The sequence below is a fragment of the Hakea prostrata genome, chromosome 5 (assembly GCF_041222555.1).
Source record: "Hakea prostrata isolate BN-2017 chromosome 5, UWA_Hpros_2, whole genome shotgun sequence".
In the NCBI taxonomy this organism is placed as follows: Eukaryota; Viridiplantae; Streptophyta; class Magnoliopsida; order Proteales; family Proteaceae; genus Hakea; species Hakea prostrata.
The window spans coordinates 18,357,928-18,375,896 of NC_142604.1; the positions used below are offsets into that span (position 1 = coordinate 18,357,928).

A 17,969-nucleotide genomic window follows, 5' to 3' on the forward strand; every position below is an offset into this window, starting at 1 on the left:
TCATAAGTAAAAGAGGTGATTTAGAGGATGAGGTTTCCCAAAGAATTAAAATAGGGTGGATGAAGTGGAGAGGTGCATCCGGGGTCTTATGTGATCGGCGTATTCCATTAAAGCTTAAAGGAAAATTTTATAGAACTGTTGTTCGACCAGCTATGATGTACGGTGCAAAGTGTTGGGCTGTTAAAAAGAATCATATAGATAAACACAGTGTAGCAAAAATGAGGATGCTAAGATGGATGAGTGGCAAAACTAGGATGGATAAGATAAGAAATGCTCATATTATAGTTGGTCTGGGAGTTGCTCCCATAAGTGATAAGCTTCGAGAAAGTCGTTTGAGGTGGCACGGCCATGTTCAACGGAGACCTATAAATGCCCCTGTACGGAGAAGTGATATAATCCATATTGAAGGAACTAGAAGAGCTAGGGGTAGACCTAAGATAACCTTAGGAGAAGTGGTGAGAAAGGATATGTATAGCTTAGGCCTTATATCTAGCATGGCCTCGAACAGAACTGATTGGAGGGCAAGAATCCATGTAGCCGACCCCATTTAGTTGGGACAAGGCTTATTGTTGTTGTAGAGAACCAATAATATCTGTAAGGTGATGAGATGATTGATCTCGAGCTCTGATCACTGGCAATGAGCCTACACCTTCCCCTCTGTTTCCTCTCCCCTTCCCTTCCCCCCCCACCTCCCCATCCACCAAGCTCCTCAGCTGGCCCTCAATCCTGGTCTTTCCTCTTCAAAAACCCCGCTCCCAATCCAAACTTCACAGTTCACACTGCACTCCATACCTCGGGCCATTGATGGAAGCTCCCCATATGTTCTATGTCCCAAAGCCATTCTTACCCAAGCTGCAGCTAAATGGAAATCTTGTCTAGTGGGGCATGTTCTTGGAATGAGGCCTCCTTCAATAACATTGAAGCATCTCGTTGGAAAGTGGAAACAATGGAAAGTCGACGGCACACTGCAAATCTTTCTCCTGGATAATGACAACTTCATCTTCAAATTCTCTGATTAAGCCATAAAAAGTAGGGCCCCCAAAGGCGGCCCCTGGCTGATCAGAATAAAAATGTAAGATCTGGGCACAATACCTCTGTGGATTACTCCCCGTGGACTTCCATTTCAGTTCTGGAACCAAGACTGCCTAAGTATCACAGGCTCCGTCATCAGCTCCCCTCTTCACATGAGTGGATGCACCCACTAGATGGACCAATTATCATTTTGCACAAATCTGTGTTGAAGTCACTTCTTGCTCTCCTCCATCCCTTTCATTCTACTTCACTGAGTTTTATGGGCCTGCATTTTATCAACCCTTTTCACTATGACAACCTTCCTCCTCATTACCACCATTAGGAAACCTTTAAACACCTTTCTAGATGCTGTTTTAGAAGAAACAACAGACAACCCATTTTCTATTTCTGTCCCCATCCTTCTCACTCCCCCTGCTACCTCCTACCTACGCAAACACCAATCACCTCATCTTCTCCCTTCCAATGATGGCCTTCTAACACTCCCAACATAGGAATCTCTAGCTCCCAGCTCCCCCACCACATCCTCTCCTCAGCATGCCTAACTGAGGGAGAAATCCACTCTGCCACCAACTTTCAGCATGACAGCCACAAACAGCCACCAACAGCCACCCTCCAGCACCTATCCTATCTGCGCTCAATTTTCCTTCCCCCAACACAGCCCCTCCAATGATCCTGCTTCTCTGTCACACTCAGACTGGATCCCCTGTGCAGTCAGAAGCACTGGCCTGCCCCCTGTAACATGACCCCACCCCCTGTTCACGCTTTGTAGCCCCTCCCCCCTCTCATTCCCTGTTAGGTGGTATATTATTTATTCATCCAAAAACAAAAGTGGTCTTTCCCCTATTAGCATTGTCATTCTGATGTATGGGGTCCTCTTCAACTAGCTCTATTTCAGATTGTGGATGGTTTTTTGCTTTCACTTATAGTCATTGTCACACACTACATGGTACATGTGACGCAGCAGAAGACTGACAGTTTTTGTGTTTTTAGGTTTTCCACTAGTTAGTTTGGACCTTATTGCCACTCTAACTATTCTCCACAGCTATGATGGAAAAGAATACATGAGGGTTAGTATCAAAATTAATGATCGATCATAGGAATTGTCATCAAACCAGCTGTGCCATGCACTTCCTCAAAATGGTGGGGCTAAGAGGAAAATTTGCCACCTGCTAGAGATGACTTGCACTCTAATGTTTGACCACCACAATGTAACTTCCCAGTTCTGGAGTGAAGCTATTCTTACTGCATCCTATCTGATCAACTGTTTGTGTTGTTTGTGTTCTGGATTTCAATAATCCAATACTCTCCATTGTTCATCATCTTTGCATTTTCCCCTAAGGTTTTTGGTTGTGCTTGTTATACTTGCGGTTGTCACTCTCATGAGAAGCTGGGATCATTGAGGATTTTAGTTATGGCTTTTTAGGTTATAATGTAGTACAAGTGCTCATCCTCCAACCAAATGTGTCCTCAGGTCAATGTTATGGCCAGTCAGTCATTGACATACTATTCGTTGTTATCTCTTCAAGGGGAGTTTGATATTGTGCCTTGTGAAGACATTCAGACTCATCATCGTCATCATCAAGTCTTGCCCCAATTAAATGGGGTCGGCTACATGGATTCTTGCCTTTCAATCAGCTCTATTTGAGGCCATGCTAGATATAAGGCTCAAGCTATGCATATTCTTTTTCACCACTTCTCTTAATGTTATCTTAGGTTTGCCCCCAGCTCTTCTAATTCCTTTTGGATTATATCACTTCTCCATATAGTGATATAGGGGCATTTACAAGCCTCTGTTGAATATGGTCATGCCACCTCAACGACTTTCTAGTAGCTTATCACTTAATGGGGTTATTCCCAAACCAACTCTAATATGATCATTTCTTATATTATCTTTCCTAGTTTGCCACTCATCCCTCTATGCATCCTCATTCCTACTAGACTGAGTTTATCTATGATTCTTTTTAACAGCCCAACACTCTGCACCATACATCATAGCTGGTTGAACAACGGTCCTAAGAATTTTCCTTTGAGCTTTAAAGGAATAAGTCGATCATACAAGACTCCGGATGCACCTCTCCACTTCATCCACCCTATTTACACACTACTATTTGTAAAGAGAAGGAAAAACAGAGAAGAGAAGATGAAGAGAGATGAAGAATGTTCAAGCAGCCAATGAGGCCTCAAGTTAACTTGTAAGCCTCCAATAAACATACAAGTACAATCAACTCTTATACGCCCTATATATTTTGTGAACTTCTACCCAAATAAAAAAACAGATTTTGTGAACAAATCAGCCAATTGCTCCCAGTACAAACATTCTTTGGAGAAATCAACCCTTTTGCAACTTCACACGAACAAAGTGGCTGTCAAATTCAATATGCTTCGTACGTTCAAGAAACATAGGAATCATTGCCATGTGGATAGCAGCCTAATTATCACACCATACTGTCATAGATGAATCATTACCAAAACCAAGTTCTTTCAACAACTACCTAATCCGCATTAACTCACAAGTGACAAGTGTGCAATAGCCGCATGATCCATTCCATAGTCCATAACCAAAATTTTAACCCTTTATTGGTCCCATATGAGTTGGTTTCCTTAAAAGCTTGGAAGAAGTGGCCCTTACTAAATTGGGGCTGCCCCCCCCCCCCCCCACTCCCCCTCAAGCCAACAACATGAGCTATTTTTTTCTAATGGTTGGAGGTCTTGTGAGATCTCGTTTTTTGACACCTTGAGACAAGATCTCATGCGAGTTGAGTTGATACCAAAAATTACAATATCTCGGCCAAGATCTCGATTCAAGATCTCGGATCTCGTAGGATATTGGTTCAACCCAGTCTTTATAATTACCGCATCTTGGTCAAGACTCAAGACAAGTCGAGATATCTCAATCTCGATTCAATGTCAACTTGTCTCAACTCTCAACACTCCATCCCCCTTTACTGATTTTAGTGATTTGGCGGGATTTTTAACCGGAAAGGTCGGCCTCTACCTAGGCTGCATCAACAAGATATTTAGCTCATTTATAACAAAGATCTATTGACTTTGAAGCCAATCTTGAAGCAAGTTGAATGTTCTTCCCAAACCTTTGAAAAAAAACTATGTTCTACACTGGTGGAGGTGGAGCTGGTGTTGGTGGAGTAGAAGTTGAAGGAATCTGCTTAGTCATTGATTTTACTCTTGTACTCCCATGGGTGTAACTAATAAGTAAACTAATGTTGTAATGTGAAGTTATGGACAACTTTACATGTTCAATGTATTATTTGACTTTAGAACTTTATGTTTCATTTATATGAAGTAACGTTTGTTTAAGTCATGTTTTATAAGTCTGCATATTCACTGCTTCAACGAATCAATTTCAAAGATAGAGTCGAGTTGGAATTCATATATACATTTGTTTTCTCATAGATCTAAGGCCACCACTATATTTAAAAGGCTTAAAATAGGTTAAATACCAAATTCCAGCCCAAACTGAGCTCCAATACCCACCAATATGGGCCCTCAAGTTGGGTCGAGTTAACTAGGGATTTTTACCAGATCTCAGTTTTCTTAGGGATGAGATCCCTATCCAAACCGAGATCTCAAACCATTATTTTTCTTCATTATGCTACAAAAGGGACATTGGGAAAAGAATGTTTTAAGCTTCAGTATTCTTATCTACTTCACTGATGGATAAATAAGATTGTCCAAGCCAGATTGCAACAATGTTAAGGTCATAATGGTATGTTGGTTTTCTGCTGTGCTTAATGCAGAATATTGCAGATCAAACACCTTGGGGTTCCAATTAGCAGAATAATACTACGTTGCACCATATAGGGTTGGACCTCTTAGCCCAAGGGTTGGAAATGGACCTCGTAGTGGGCCTAAAACATGTGTACCAAGGTGGTCATGAGTTCAAGTTTGTATAATCAGGATCTCCACATTTAATGCAACTCAATTTGACCGGTTTGGTTCAATCTTGGTTCAGTCCAATGGGTCCAATTAAGTTGTCATGTGACCCATCACATGATAGGTCTTTGAAAAACCTATTAATCCCCACACTCTCCATGCATAGGGAGATTGTGCTCTAAGATTAAGTTGTTTTTTTCTTAAGTACAAGTTGATACAAATGATCCTAAGTTTAGTAGGAGCTGGTTACAAGTTGTTAGGAGTTGGTTTATTTCTAGTTTTAATAGAACTTCTTCATCCTTTTCCTTTTTCAAGTCAAGTCTGTAAGCATTCTCTTTAACCCCCTTGAGGAAAGATTAAAGACAGATTAAATTAATATATTCAGGCTTGCATTGCAAGCTGTGTTCCTTGTTTATGCATGGAGACCCCCACTTGGTATAATAAATGAACTTCAAGTTCAAGCTGCCATTGAGGTTGAAGTCCAGGAGGTTTCACATCTATGCTTAGGTAGTTAAAATCCAAACTCCCTTGCTGACTGTGGTATCAGTTTTCATGGATCTTCCTTCCAAGCCTGTTGCATTGATTAGAAGATGATCTGAATCCCCTCCTCTTCTCCCCATTAATTTATATTTTGAATTTCAAGCCAAGCCTACCAATCCAGCACAGACCCTCTATCAGATCTGAAGATCTGTACACAGGTTTGGGTTCATATTTCATACACATTTTCACTCAATTTTATCCCTCCATTAGATCCTTATTATAGCTCCTTCAAACCAGCCTAAGCTTGTCCTCCATTAACACTTAATTGACTATAAGTCTATAACTACCCCAAAACCTGCAGCAAACTTTAACCAAAGATCTAAGCATCAAACTCTCATCCTTTTAAGGAAACCTCCATCAACATAATACCTACTATCAAACCAAAACCCATCTCCCAAAGTAACCTTCAAAACCTTTCCGCAAATAGTCCTATATTTTGTCAACCACCCATATCTGCAGGAACTAACTTCTAGACTTTCAAATCACACTGGTCCTTACTTAGGCCCTGCATTACAGTCCCTTAAAGCCCATGTCCATCAAAATTGAAACCCTAGATCCAATCCCTTTCTCTAATTTTTGGGTTCACCAAGAAAGGTTAGTTTCTAACTAAAATTCTGTCCAGTCTAACCATTAGAATCCTAACAGATTCAAACCAGATACAACCCATATGAACTCCCCTTACTTGATACAAGTTACAGCTTCATACTACATCCTAGTACCCAAAACTAAAACCACCCCCCTATACACACACACACACACACACATACACTCACAAAAAAAAATAAATAAATAAATAAATAAACTTGAGATCTTGGAAGACTGGCTCCTAGTTGATCCTATTCATGTTAGGGCTATAGCAGTACTGATCTATCATCCTTTTTTACCTACACACTGGATTTCCTATGGAAAGATTAATAAGGATTCTAATCTTTCAAATGAGTATGGCTTATGCAGGATTAAGACTTAAGAGTAAGATAACTTTATGAAAATGTTTTGACAGTCTCTGAATCATGTCCAAACAAGGGAGAATTGATAAAATAAAAAACATTACATTCCTCATTCCGTTTTAGTTTTATTTCTTCCGATGAGTTTTCTGAGTTCAAAGAAAATATTTCTTCCTGCTTTCATTTCTTTCTTCTTCCTTCCCACACACACAAAGGAGGAATGAGGGGAGAGAGAGAGAGAGAGAGAGATGTACTAGTCCAAATGATTCAGATCCATTTGGACTATGGCAGAGAACCCCTCTATCATCAACCTAACAAGTTAAAAATTCAATTCTTCCTGTGATGACACCCTCATTGACCAGGAACCCCTCAGAAGAAAAACATACAACAGTAACTGTAACAACAACAACAATAATTTAATGATAAGACTAAGGATGATAATGACTCTGATAGTGTTCGCTGCCAGTCCCAATCCCGGGCAAACGAGCGTTGGTGTGTCCGGTCGGCAGCCAGAACCAGAAAAACCCAGCCAAACCCTTTTACATGGACTTGACCTTGTATAACAAACACTATGCTAGAGCATTCCCCGACAAAAGAAGTGGCATGCTACACTATGGCCCAGGTGTAGTGATAAGTGGGCAAGAGTTAGCTAGGGCATTCCTCATAAGCAACAACCATGCCGGTGCCCGGATGCAATGATTAGTAGACAAGGGTTCTCACCCCATGGACGAGTGTAATAAAGAAGCCAGTCCAAAAACGCAAGATTAAATTGACATCTTGGAACATAGGATCTTTAACAGGTAAGATTAGAATTTATAAATGTTATAATAAAAAGAAGGATTAATATAGCTTGCATTCAAAAGACTATGGAAGAGTAAAAATCTAAAGAGTTGGATGACTTTATACGTTGGTGTATAGGGGATAAAAGTAATTAAAGTGGAGTAGGTATAATAGAGGATAAAGATTTAAAGAACAATGTGGTGGATGTTAAAAGATTAGGTGATAGGATTATTGCTATCAAGCTTGTAATGGAGATAGGGACCGTAAAAATAATTAGTGCTTATGCACCTCAAGTAGGACTAGATGAACATCTAAGTTATAATTTTCGGAGAAAATGGATGAATTACTGCAAGGAATTCGTCAAGGAGAAAAGATTATCATAGGGGGTGATCTAAATGGACATGTTAGGAAAGATCAAAGAAGTTATGAAAGTGTACATAGAGGATATGGTTTTGGAGAAAGGAATGAGGAAGGGATCTCAATTTTAGAATTTGTTTTGTTTTTTATCTATCTATTGGAAATACTTACTTCAAAAGAGAGAAGAGCATTTAATTACCTTCAAAAGTGGATGTCATCGAAGCCAAATAGATTTCTTTCTGACTAGGTCTAATAGATTTACCAGGGGAAAGCTTAACCGCACAACATATACTAGTGGTTTTGAATATGTAGCTAACTCCACAAACTCATAAAAGGTGCAAGGTTAACTATTCTAGGATAAGATGGTGGAACTTAAAAGGAGATTGCTTGAAATCCTTCACTAATTAAGTAATCAAACAAGGAAAGTGGGAATTTGAAGCGGACACTAATATAATGTGGAATGAGATGGTTACCTATATTAGGAAGGAGACTAAAGCGGTCATAGGTGAAGAAACCTCCATTTCTTATAGGGAGACTTAGTGGTGGGGTGGAGAGGTTCATGCAGTCATTGAGAATAAGAAAGCTAGTTTTAAGACATGGCAAATGACTAAAGATGTAGAGGATCTACAAAGCTATAAATTGGCTAAAATGAAGCTAAGAAAATTATGGAAAAAGTAATGAAGAAGAAGTATGAAGATTTATATAATAAGCTAGGCACAAAGGAAGGGGGAGAAATCTATTTATAAGATAGCAAAAATAAGGAATAGAAGTAGAGATCTTGACCATGTTAGACGTATCAAAAGTGAAGATCGTAAAGTACTAGCACGTGATGAGGACAACAAGAAGAGATGGAAAATCTATTTCTCTAGTCTACTAAATGAACATACTTCAGGTATATATGATTCGGATGATTATACCATGCACCATGGCATCAATTTTCGAACATATGTACAAACAATTTTGATATCAAAAGTAAAAGAAGCTCTAAGGAGGATGAAAGTAGGCAAGACACAAGATCCCGATGAAATTCCAAAAGAAGTATGGAAGAGCTTAGGAACCTATGGGCTAGCTTGGCTAACAAAGTTGTTTAATAAGTTATCAAAACAAGGAAAATGCCAGATGAATGGAGGAGAAGCATTATTGTTCCAATTTATAAAACTAAAGGAAATTTTCAAAGCTATGATAACCATAATGGCATCAAACTCAAGAGTTATATTGTTACATTGTGGGAGAAAGTAATCAAAACCCATTTATAACAAGTAACCACAACTAGAGAGAACCAATTTGGGTTTTTGCTGAGAAGATTTACAACAAAAGCTATTTACCTTATCAGGAGACCTACAGAAAGGCATAATAGGAAAGATTTTTCATATGGTATTTATTGACCTAGAAAAAGCTTATGATAAAATCCCTAAAGAATTAATTTGGCAAGTACTAAAGAAAAGAAATGTTGCTAAGTAGATATGTAGACATAGTTAAATATATGAATGATGGTTAAGTGATAAGTGTAAGAACGGCAGGGGATCAAGGCGGTGAATTCCTACAAACAGTTGGGCCACACCAAGGATTAGCTTTAAACCAATATATATTTGTACTTATAATGGATGAATTAACAAAAGACATTCAAGATGAGGTTCCCTGGTGTATGTTTTTTGTTGACGATATTGTGTTGATAGATGAGACACAAGTAGGGATTAATGTAAAGTTAGAATCACGGAGAGCAACTTTGGAATCAAAAGGATTTAAACTAAGTAGAACAAAGACAGAATTTCTAGTTTGTAACTTTGGCCATAATCATCTGGATAATGAGGTGGTGAAACTTGATGAGAAGGAAATTCCTCAAAGTGATTATTTTAGATACGTTAGCTCAATCATAAATGAAAAATGTGATATAGAGGATGATGTTTTCCAAAGAATTAAAATAGGGTGGATGAAATGGAGTGGTGTGTCCAGGGTCTTATGTGATCAACATGCTCCTTTAAAGCTCAAAGAAAAATCTATAGGTCTGTCACACGTCTAGCTATGATGTATGGTGCAAAGTGTTGGGCTGTTAAGAAGCATCATATAGATAAACTCAGTGTAGCCAAAATGAGGATGATAAGATGCACGAGTAGTAAAAAGTAGGAAGGATACGATAAGGAATGATCATATTAAAGCCGGTCTAGGAATAGCTCCAAAAGTGATAAACTGCGAGAAAGTTGTTTGAGATGGCATGGCCAAGTTCAATGAATGCCCCTATAGGGAGAAATGATTCAATCTAGATTGAAGGAATTAGAAGAGCTAGGGGCAGACTAAGATAACCTTAAGAGAAGTGATAAGAAAGCTTAGGCCTTATCTAGTATGACCTCAAACAGAGCTGATTGGATGGCAAGAATCCATGTAGCAGACCCCATTTAGGTGGGCCAAGGCTTGTTGTTGTTATTGTTGTATTAAGGATGCTAATGATGATTATAATAACAATAAAACTAACCAATCAAATTTTAAATGATTAAATACTTACCCATATTTAAGCATGTCAGAATGGACTACAAAAGGAGAACATGTGAAATATGCAATGATACTGCTATCTTTCTATTAGAATAAATAATTAAGGTTCAAGGAAATGTTTCTCACCATGAGATGCTGAAAACGGAATGTGGTATTTCATCTGTATGAAACGACATGGATCTTGATCAAGCATCCAAACAGAAACATTTCCCAGAGAATTTCCAATATATCTGCATTCAGTTGATATTATCTAATTATATACAAGTAAAACAAACAGTTTTCTATACTTCAGTTGAATCTCCTAATGAAGATGATATGACCAGAAGCACTTAAACTTACACATAAGGACTCCGTTGAATGACTGCAAAAGAGGTAATTTCTTCTTCAAAAATATGTACGTATGACAATTGCTTCATGCATATGTCCCACACCTAAGATACAATAATTACATAATCAAACCCAAGATAATTGGAGAGAAAAATCAAGAATTCAGAAGTATATCTTCCGATACAAAACTGCCAGAATATATAAAAATGGTGACATTCTCTCCTGGGATCACTCTCACGTCTGGACATCCCTTTATGAGGGTCAGGTTGTTAATAGCTCTATATGACTTTTTCTGATCTGACAATGTTGTGGAGTTCCATTGTAAGCCGGTTCCCAGGAGAAATATTAACCATCAGTTGTGTTTTCCTTTTTGTTACTCTTTCCAGCCATCTACCCCTTTCAATTTACACTGATAACCCCAGCAAACAGAAAGAAAAAAAAAACATTACAAAGCATTTTCATGTTTACATAGGCATTCTCATGAAATGGAAAGGAAAAATACACACAATATCAGAAAAACCAAGAGTGTCAGCAATTGGCTTAATAAAATGACTTGCCTCTATGTGGTTTTGGGCAGTTACATTGAAAAGGATCTGTTGGTTTTCAAGAAACTGCAAAGTCAAAGAACAGAATTTTAGTCAATTCAAATATGAAGAAGCCAAGAAGAAAAGAGAAAAATAATATATTTATCCAATCTTTCATGGTCACAACAACAAGGAAATGCAGAAAAAAGGATTTGAAACCAGTTAATCTTTCAAGGCTATTCACAATGAAACACGCTACAATAAAACAGAGCGGAAACCTGTAAAAACTTGCTTGGAACTGCCTCATTAGACTGCAGTAGAGCTTGAGTGTTATCCTGTCCAAGTAGTTTGATTCGGCCATCTCTGCAAAATAATTAGTCAGAACCAGTTTTACAGGAAAGATTTCTACCAATGGACAAACCAATACAAGTAAAATGATCTCCTAAGTCCTAAGAACAATTAGTCATCACAATAGAACAACACTACAACAAACTTAGATAACCCAAAAGAAACCATAAGATAGTCATGTAATGAGAGTTGGACAAGCATACCAATTGAGTGAGTGAAAGTTCAACATGGACTAGGCAAGTTGACCTTGATTCAAACTAGGCAGTGATGTCAACATATAATAATGGAAATACAGGTGTTAATGAGACTAAAACGTAAACAAAAAAAGAAGAATACACCTGGTCTGAACCAATTAGAACCAAGTTGGTTCTGATGCAGATTCATAAAGAATTTGAGCTTCTAATTAGTAGAATAAACCTAGGATTGGACCTTTGTTCCATGGGTTCACTTGATAATGGGCCTCCACAATTGGCCTAAAACAAGTCTACAAGGTGGTACACAAATTTAAGTTTATTTAATTAGTAATTTCTGTTTTAGAGGTCATGTGACCACTTGAAAGTAACATGGCTTAACAAGAATTAGCAGATACACTTAGGTGAAAGTCAAACAGATCTTTTTATAAATTAACCTTCTAATTAGGATTAACTCCTATTTAGTTTTGAATTTGTAACTCTGTTTTTATTTAGTTTTGAATTTGTAATTTTGTTTTAAATTAGAGTCAAGTCCTATTAGTCCTAGGACTTCTTTCATAAGGCTGACTAGCCCCGTATATCTAACCCACTTGATGAGAGGAATAGAACACATCAGATTTAGTAAATTTTGCTTGAGCAGACTTTTCATTATTGTCTTCTTCCTTGCGTGGAGAGTGGCTATTGGTGATCAAGTCCAGTTTTCCCTGGCCTTTCAAAGTCCAAGAGGATCCTTTTGGTGCTTAGGTGTTTAAAGTCCTAATTCCCTTTGCTGATTGTGAGATCGGTCCTTAAAAATCTACCATGACACTGCTGCTTTGATAAGGAGATTGACCCCTAGAGGCCTTCTTTCCCTTTCTAATTTTTATTTTCACTGCTGGAGACTCCCATTCATAGGGATTTATCTACAGCCCAAATTAACAATTAGAATTCATTCAAAATCCATCCAACAGTTTATACACATCAAACCCTTCACTCTATCAAGGTACACACCAACTTACCATCCAAGATCTAAGGTTTTACGGTTTTACTCCCTTACTTGAACTTTCAAACTCCCTAAACCACAAAAAATAAGAACCTATGTCTAGCCCAATCTATGGCTTTATGCATTAGATCATCACCAAGCTTAGAGGATCCCTACATCATCACCAACACTCCCCCAAAGTTTCATCTTCATCTGACCACGAAAGCTCTAGATTCAAGACTCCCATCCTACGTCTCTGTGAACATGGTTTTACTACACGATATCAGAATGGTATTCATAAACATGGAAATCCAATACTCTATTAGACTCATATCACCTGGAATCAGTGGTTTGAATGGATTTGCCCATAATTTTAAAAAGTGGACTGTCTTACTATACCCATTGTGCTTACCATGCAACTGTCAGTATCACCAATGTGCAAAGCTAATACTTATAGCCTGATACAGGTTTATGACTAACGATACCTAGAATCATGTCTATGAAACATATCTGTGACAACTTTTTCCTACAGAGATATGTTTGGTTCAAAATTTGAGTCGCACAGCCTGTTTAGCCCTTCACTATTACACCATGTAGGTATCAGGTCAGACAAATAACCCATGATATATCATTGAGAATGCCTCAGTTTTAACCATAGGGCCTAGCTTTTGGCCAGTTTAAGATTCTAGAAGATCGGACCCCAGTTGTTCCCATTCAATCTAGGGTGCGTCCATCTCACAATCTGGCATGCCACCAATAGGGGCCCAGATAACAGAAACACTACTACATACTCTTGCCATACACCCAAAATTTCCATAAAACTATTTCCAACAATGACAACACATTTTTAGCCAGATTTCATCCATTTGGCAAAATAGTTCACAAAACCAATCTTGAAACCCAAACGTTGAACCTTGAACTGAAGATTTGCCTCCACAAACACCAAGTTGACTTGGCCAACAAAGCTACCATGATCCCCAATCTCCCAACAGCATGTTGAGCAATTCTGAACTAATCTTAGTTCAATTCTGTTCCCAATCTGACCTGAACCCTAATCAAGATCTGATTGGTAAGTTTATTTTTATCCTAACCCAATTAAACCAACATGTTTCTAGATGAAAACCTGCAAACCCACATTGACTTTTTAAGTTATGCAAACCCACTAGGCTATCCAATTCCCTAGTGGTTTGTCTGGACTTAAGTAGTTAACCACTATCCTAACTAACCCAATAAGAAACAAGTTTAGCCAGCTGACCTATTGCCAACTCTGAGTGAAACACCATTCAAATAAGATTCAGGGAGTGTTGAATTAATCCTAATTGACAGTGACAATTCCTCATTCAAGAGGAAGTCAAACTACATACTTTTGCCATTTTAACTCAAGAGAAATTCAATCGGTTGCCGTAAATTTGAAATTTTCCTACGTTGCGAAATTAACTAATTCCCCCCGGAAATTCTGCGATACGTAATCCCCAAAGTTTTCCAGACAATGATATCACAATTGATACTGTGAACAGGAAAGTGTCCAACAGAAAATGCGTATGTTTTGTTTGTAAGGAAGGAACTAGCAATCAGAGATATTAACAGCAGCAAGGTAGAAAAAAGAATGGGTATCCAAACCACTGGGAGTAATCAAAGCAGCTGGGTACAAGCAACTTACCTCGTAGAAATTGCAAGTATTTTTTGAATCGAGTCATAAGCCAGTAAAGTGGATCCAGCTGGGACGCCATAGTGAAAAACAAGGCGGGGATTTATGTCATCAGGTTTCAAAGCATTCAGACGTACTCCAGGCTGAAACAGAAAACCATCAACATATAGTTAGACTAAGATAAACTTTCTAGTTTCTACCAAAAAAAAAAAAGCATATCTAAGCGTAATTTTAAGGGGAGGAAAAAGAAATTTTAATAATAATTCATTTTTTTTTTTTTTTTTTTGTAATTATAATAATTCATATTTATTACTTTATACATATATGACTGTATGACTAACTTCAAATCATTACTTAATTGAATAATAATTTATATTTATTACTTCATGTGATTATATGACTAACTTCAAACGAAAAAAATGAAAAATCATTGTTTGTTTTATTATCAATTTTCACTTTACCTCACAACCATTTACTTTTGTCTTTTAGTAAGTAAACAAATAAAAATTACGTATAAATAAATATTATTTCTAAATATGGAATGGAATTCGCGCTAGGTTTAGGACAACCGTAAGATGATTCTAGAAAAAGATTTCGAAGACGAATGATATCATACCAGCTTCCGTAGCATAGTGGTAGTGCGTTCGCTTCGTAAGCGAAAGGTCGCGAGTTCGATCCTCGCCGGGAGCTTGTGTATGATAATAAAATAACTTTTTTAAAAAGCTCAGTTTTGAGCACTGTAGCGCTGTCAGTAGCCTGCACCTGCCTTTTCCCTATTTTTTCTACATATTTTCAATTTAGCATATTGGCAGTAAATGGTGGCCGGTGGCAGGTAAAGCTCGGGTCAACGAGTTAAACAAATAGTAGTCATTACCGATTCCAAGGAATTTTCGAAATTACAAACCTGGCAAGGCAGCAAGTCCTGAAAGGCCGTAAGTCTGTCGTGCAACCCATCCCTTCATTTCTTTATTTTATTTTATATTTTGTAATTATAGTTTCCCAAGTACGAGACAGTGTATAGCTATTTGCTAGTTTGCTACACAATCTAACACAGTAGTTATTACTAAGATAAATCTTAGACACAGTAGAAGCAAAATGACTCCTTAAACCTCATGAAAGATAGAAATTCCGCCCCCACAATCTCCTAGTGTCCTAGCGCACCCAACAAAATTTCTTTTTTTGGTAAACAACACCCAAAAAAAAAAAAAAAGACAAAAAACCAGCATGAGACACAAGGTCGAAACGAACCAAGGAGCGGACAAGGACCAAACGCGACATGCAATAGACCCAGGAGAAGGGTGGGTCAAGCCCAAAATGGATCACGCCACAAACCCAGAACACCCACAAGGGGACAGACAAACAACACCCACAAGGGAAACAACAACACGCCCAAGGGCGGACACAAACCCACGGGAGCGATGGTAGCGGCGAAAATGGGGATCGGACTTCCCACCACCCGCCGAGAGGCGACCTATCAAGCCGCAGAACGACCCAACAGCCGGAGTGCGGTGGCACCAAGGAAACGCCGAACCAAAGGAGGCAGATGAAAAAAAAAAAAAAAAAAAAAAAAAACAAAGACGCAACAGATCTAAGGGGAAACCCTAGATCCGGAAACGGAGAGAACGAAACGGAGGGGGAAAAGGGGAGACGGAGACGGGAAAGAGGACGGAAAAGAGGAGTAGGGAAGGAGGCGGAGGGGAGACGGAGAACAGAGCCAACAGGAGAGAGAAACAGAGAAAACGGGAGAGAGAAACAGAGATGACAGGAGAGAGGACGGGAGAGAGAAATGGAAGAGAGAACAGAGATGAAGGAAAACGAACCGGGAACCGGAAGAGGAGAAACAGGGAGAGACAAGAAAGAGAGCGGAGGAGAGGGGAGACGGGGAGAGAGCCGGAATAGGGAAACGGAAGAGGCGGGAGGCGGAGACACCGCGGTCTCTCCGCCTCAACCGCGATTTGGCGGAGGGTCGGCGGAGTTGCGCCTGTGAAGTCGTCAGAGCCTTTTTGGTGTAATCCATGTCCTAAGACCAAGGGAATTTGAATATTCTTTTCTCACTGTTTTCTTATACCCAAATTTATTGTTTCATAACCCATCTCACACAGATTTTTGGACCCCACCTATTATCAGATAAACTGTAAAACAACTTGTTGAGTTTGAGAAATTAGTGAGAGCGGATCTGGACTCCGAAGTCCAAACCAACATGCATGCACCACAAATGATCCACACAATCTACCCCAACCCTACCAACCCAAAGACTACATTCATATGGTATTGATCATGGGTCACGTAAAAAAAATCCATGACTACGTGGCAATACAGAATTTCGACACGAGAATAACTTTTGCAAAGGCAACTCAATATTGGTCGGTGAGCTGGGCCCCCCAATGACTGAGGCAACAGATGTACAATTAATTATCTTCTTTAAATGACCAAGAATACACTAAGCTTCTCTAATTTTGCTTTTGGGTGGAATCAGGATTTGCCGGGAAAAAGGGAAAATGAGTGTGTGTTTGGTACTTATCTATATCTAAGCCCGAAAGTTTTTGGATAATGCTTAGTAAGAAATGCAGTCCACGGTATTAAGACAACTTTTTGGTAGGCCCAGTCACACGTTACCTTATAGGATTCGATAACATATGTTCGAGCGGAAGAAACGGAAAGTAAAAGTTTTTCTTTTACAGAAAACCAACGAGCTACAAGTCTACAACTGTAAGAGACAGCCTAAGGACCAAAGCCAGACGTTTTAAGGTTTATATATCTAACAAAACAAGAAAAGAAAACAATTAACCGCTAGATCCAATCGAGCAATCACCAAAATAGTCGCTGGATTCGAATCTGAAGTTCTGAAAAATATGTAAGAGGAGTTTTTTAGCTTTATCGATCTGTTCTCTATCCCTGCCAAACTCCTGAGCAGCCAAATCACTACCTACTCTGCGTCGACCCCCAAACTATGACGCCTCGAGATCTTCTTTCCTTTCCTTCCCTTAAAGCAAGAGAAAGAGGGGGAAAATGCAGAAATCAACTCGAAATCCTAACCGATGCTAATATTTTGATCATTGCTCCTTCCACTGCTAATCCAGGATTGCGAGATTCACAGAGCGAGAATCCTCTTTTCAGCAGAGCAGCAGGAGAAAGAAAAAAAAAATAAACGATTCCTTAAGAGATCCTAACATTCTAGCACTTCCAGTGAATAGGAAAGATGAGAAAACAAATAGCATTCAAGAAAAATGGAAGATGAATCGACGAATCAAAAGTAAGTTCGACCGTTGCTTACCTTGAAAGCCTTTTCCACGAATTTCTTAACGAACATGGCGGAAATAGCACGAGTAACGCCAACAGATCTTATGCTTCCAGAAGAACGATTGAAGAAGATCGAAGATCGAAAACTCGAAAACTACACAGTAAACATCTGAAGAACACGGCAATCGCGCTGTTGATAAGGAAATCTGACTGAAAACGAAATGAAACGGTTGATTGCGGTTCTGGTTTAAATAAGAAAACAAACAGAGACGTTTCTCATTGACAGTGACGAGGTGTTTGGACAAGTGGCATTTGATTGGGCGATGGGGACACAGAAACGTAAGAAAATTCCTTCAAAATCCGATTTCGATACTTCAGTTTCGTTCGTATCTTCGACTGAGAGTCAGCGAACAACGAAGAAAAGCGAAGAGGTGGAGCTTTAAGGCAAGGAACATAATATAGTGAGTCACACTCGATTCCAAATGAAATCAGGCCACGTGGATTTATAATCTAAATTATGTTAGGGCCCGTTTGGGACTGTTGCAACTTGAAAAGGACGCTTCTGTGTTGGTGACCTCTGACCGCGGTCATAGAATCAGCCAATTTTTTATAATCTAATTATCATCAGATTTATTACACCTAGGCAGCTATCGTACACTATCTATTTACCGTTTACCCCTACTCCAGCTTTGACTTTTC

At 38.9% G+C, this 17,969-nt stretch overlaps 1 protein-coding gene and 1 non-coding gene across 2 annotated transcripts in view; one reads left to right on the forward strand and one right to left on the reverse strand.

The window, feature by feature from the left end:
• DAW1 (Transducin/WD40 repeat-like superfamily protein) overlaps positions 1-17,708 on the reverse strand; it is a 72,858-nt gene extending 55,150 nt beyond the window's left edge. The window contains 6 exon segments of the mRNA XM_089156394.1: positions 10,158-10,261; positions 10,371-10,462; positions 10,916-10,969; positions 11,161-11,245; positions 14,043-14,173; positions 17,305-17,708. Coding sequence (XP_089012520.1) covers positions 10,158-10,261; positions 10,371-10,462; positions 10,916-10,969; positions 11,161-11,245; positions 14,043-14,173; positions 17,305-17,340 — 502 coding nt within the window. The 5' untranslated portion in view covers positions 17,341-17,708.
• On the forward strand, positions 14,649-14,720 carry TRNAT-CGU (transfer RNA threonine (anticodon CGU)). Its single transcript has one exon. It is a non-coding gene; the product is annotated as a tRNA-Thr (tRNA).
• Positions 17,709-17,969: the final 261 nt, after the last annotated feature.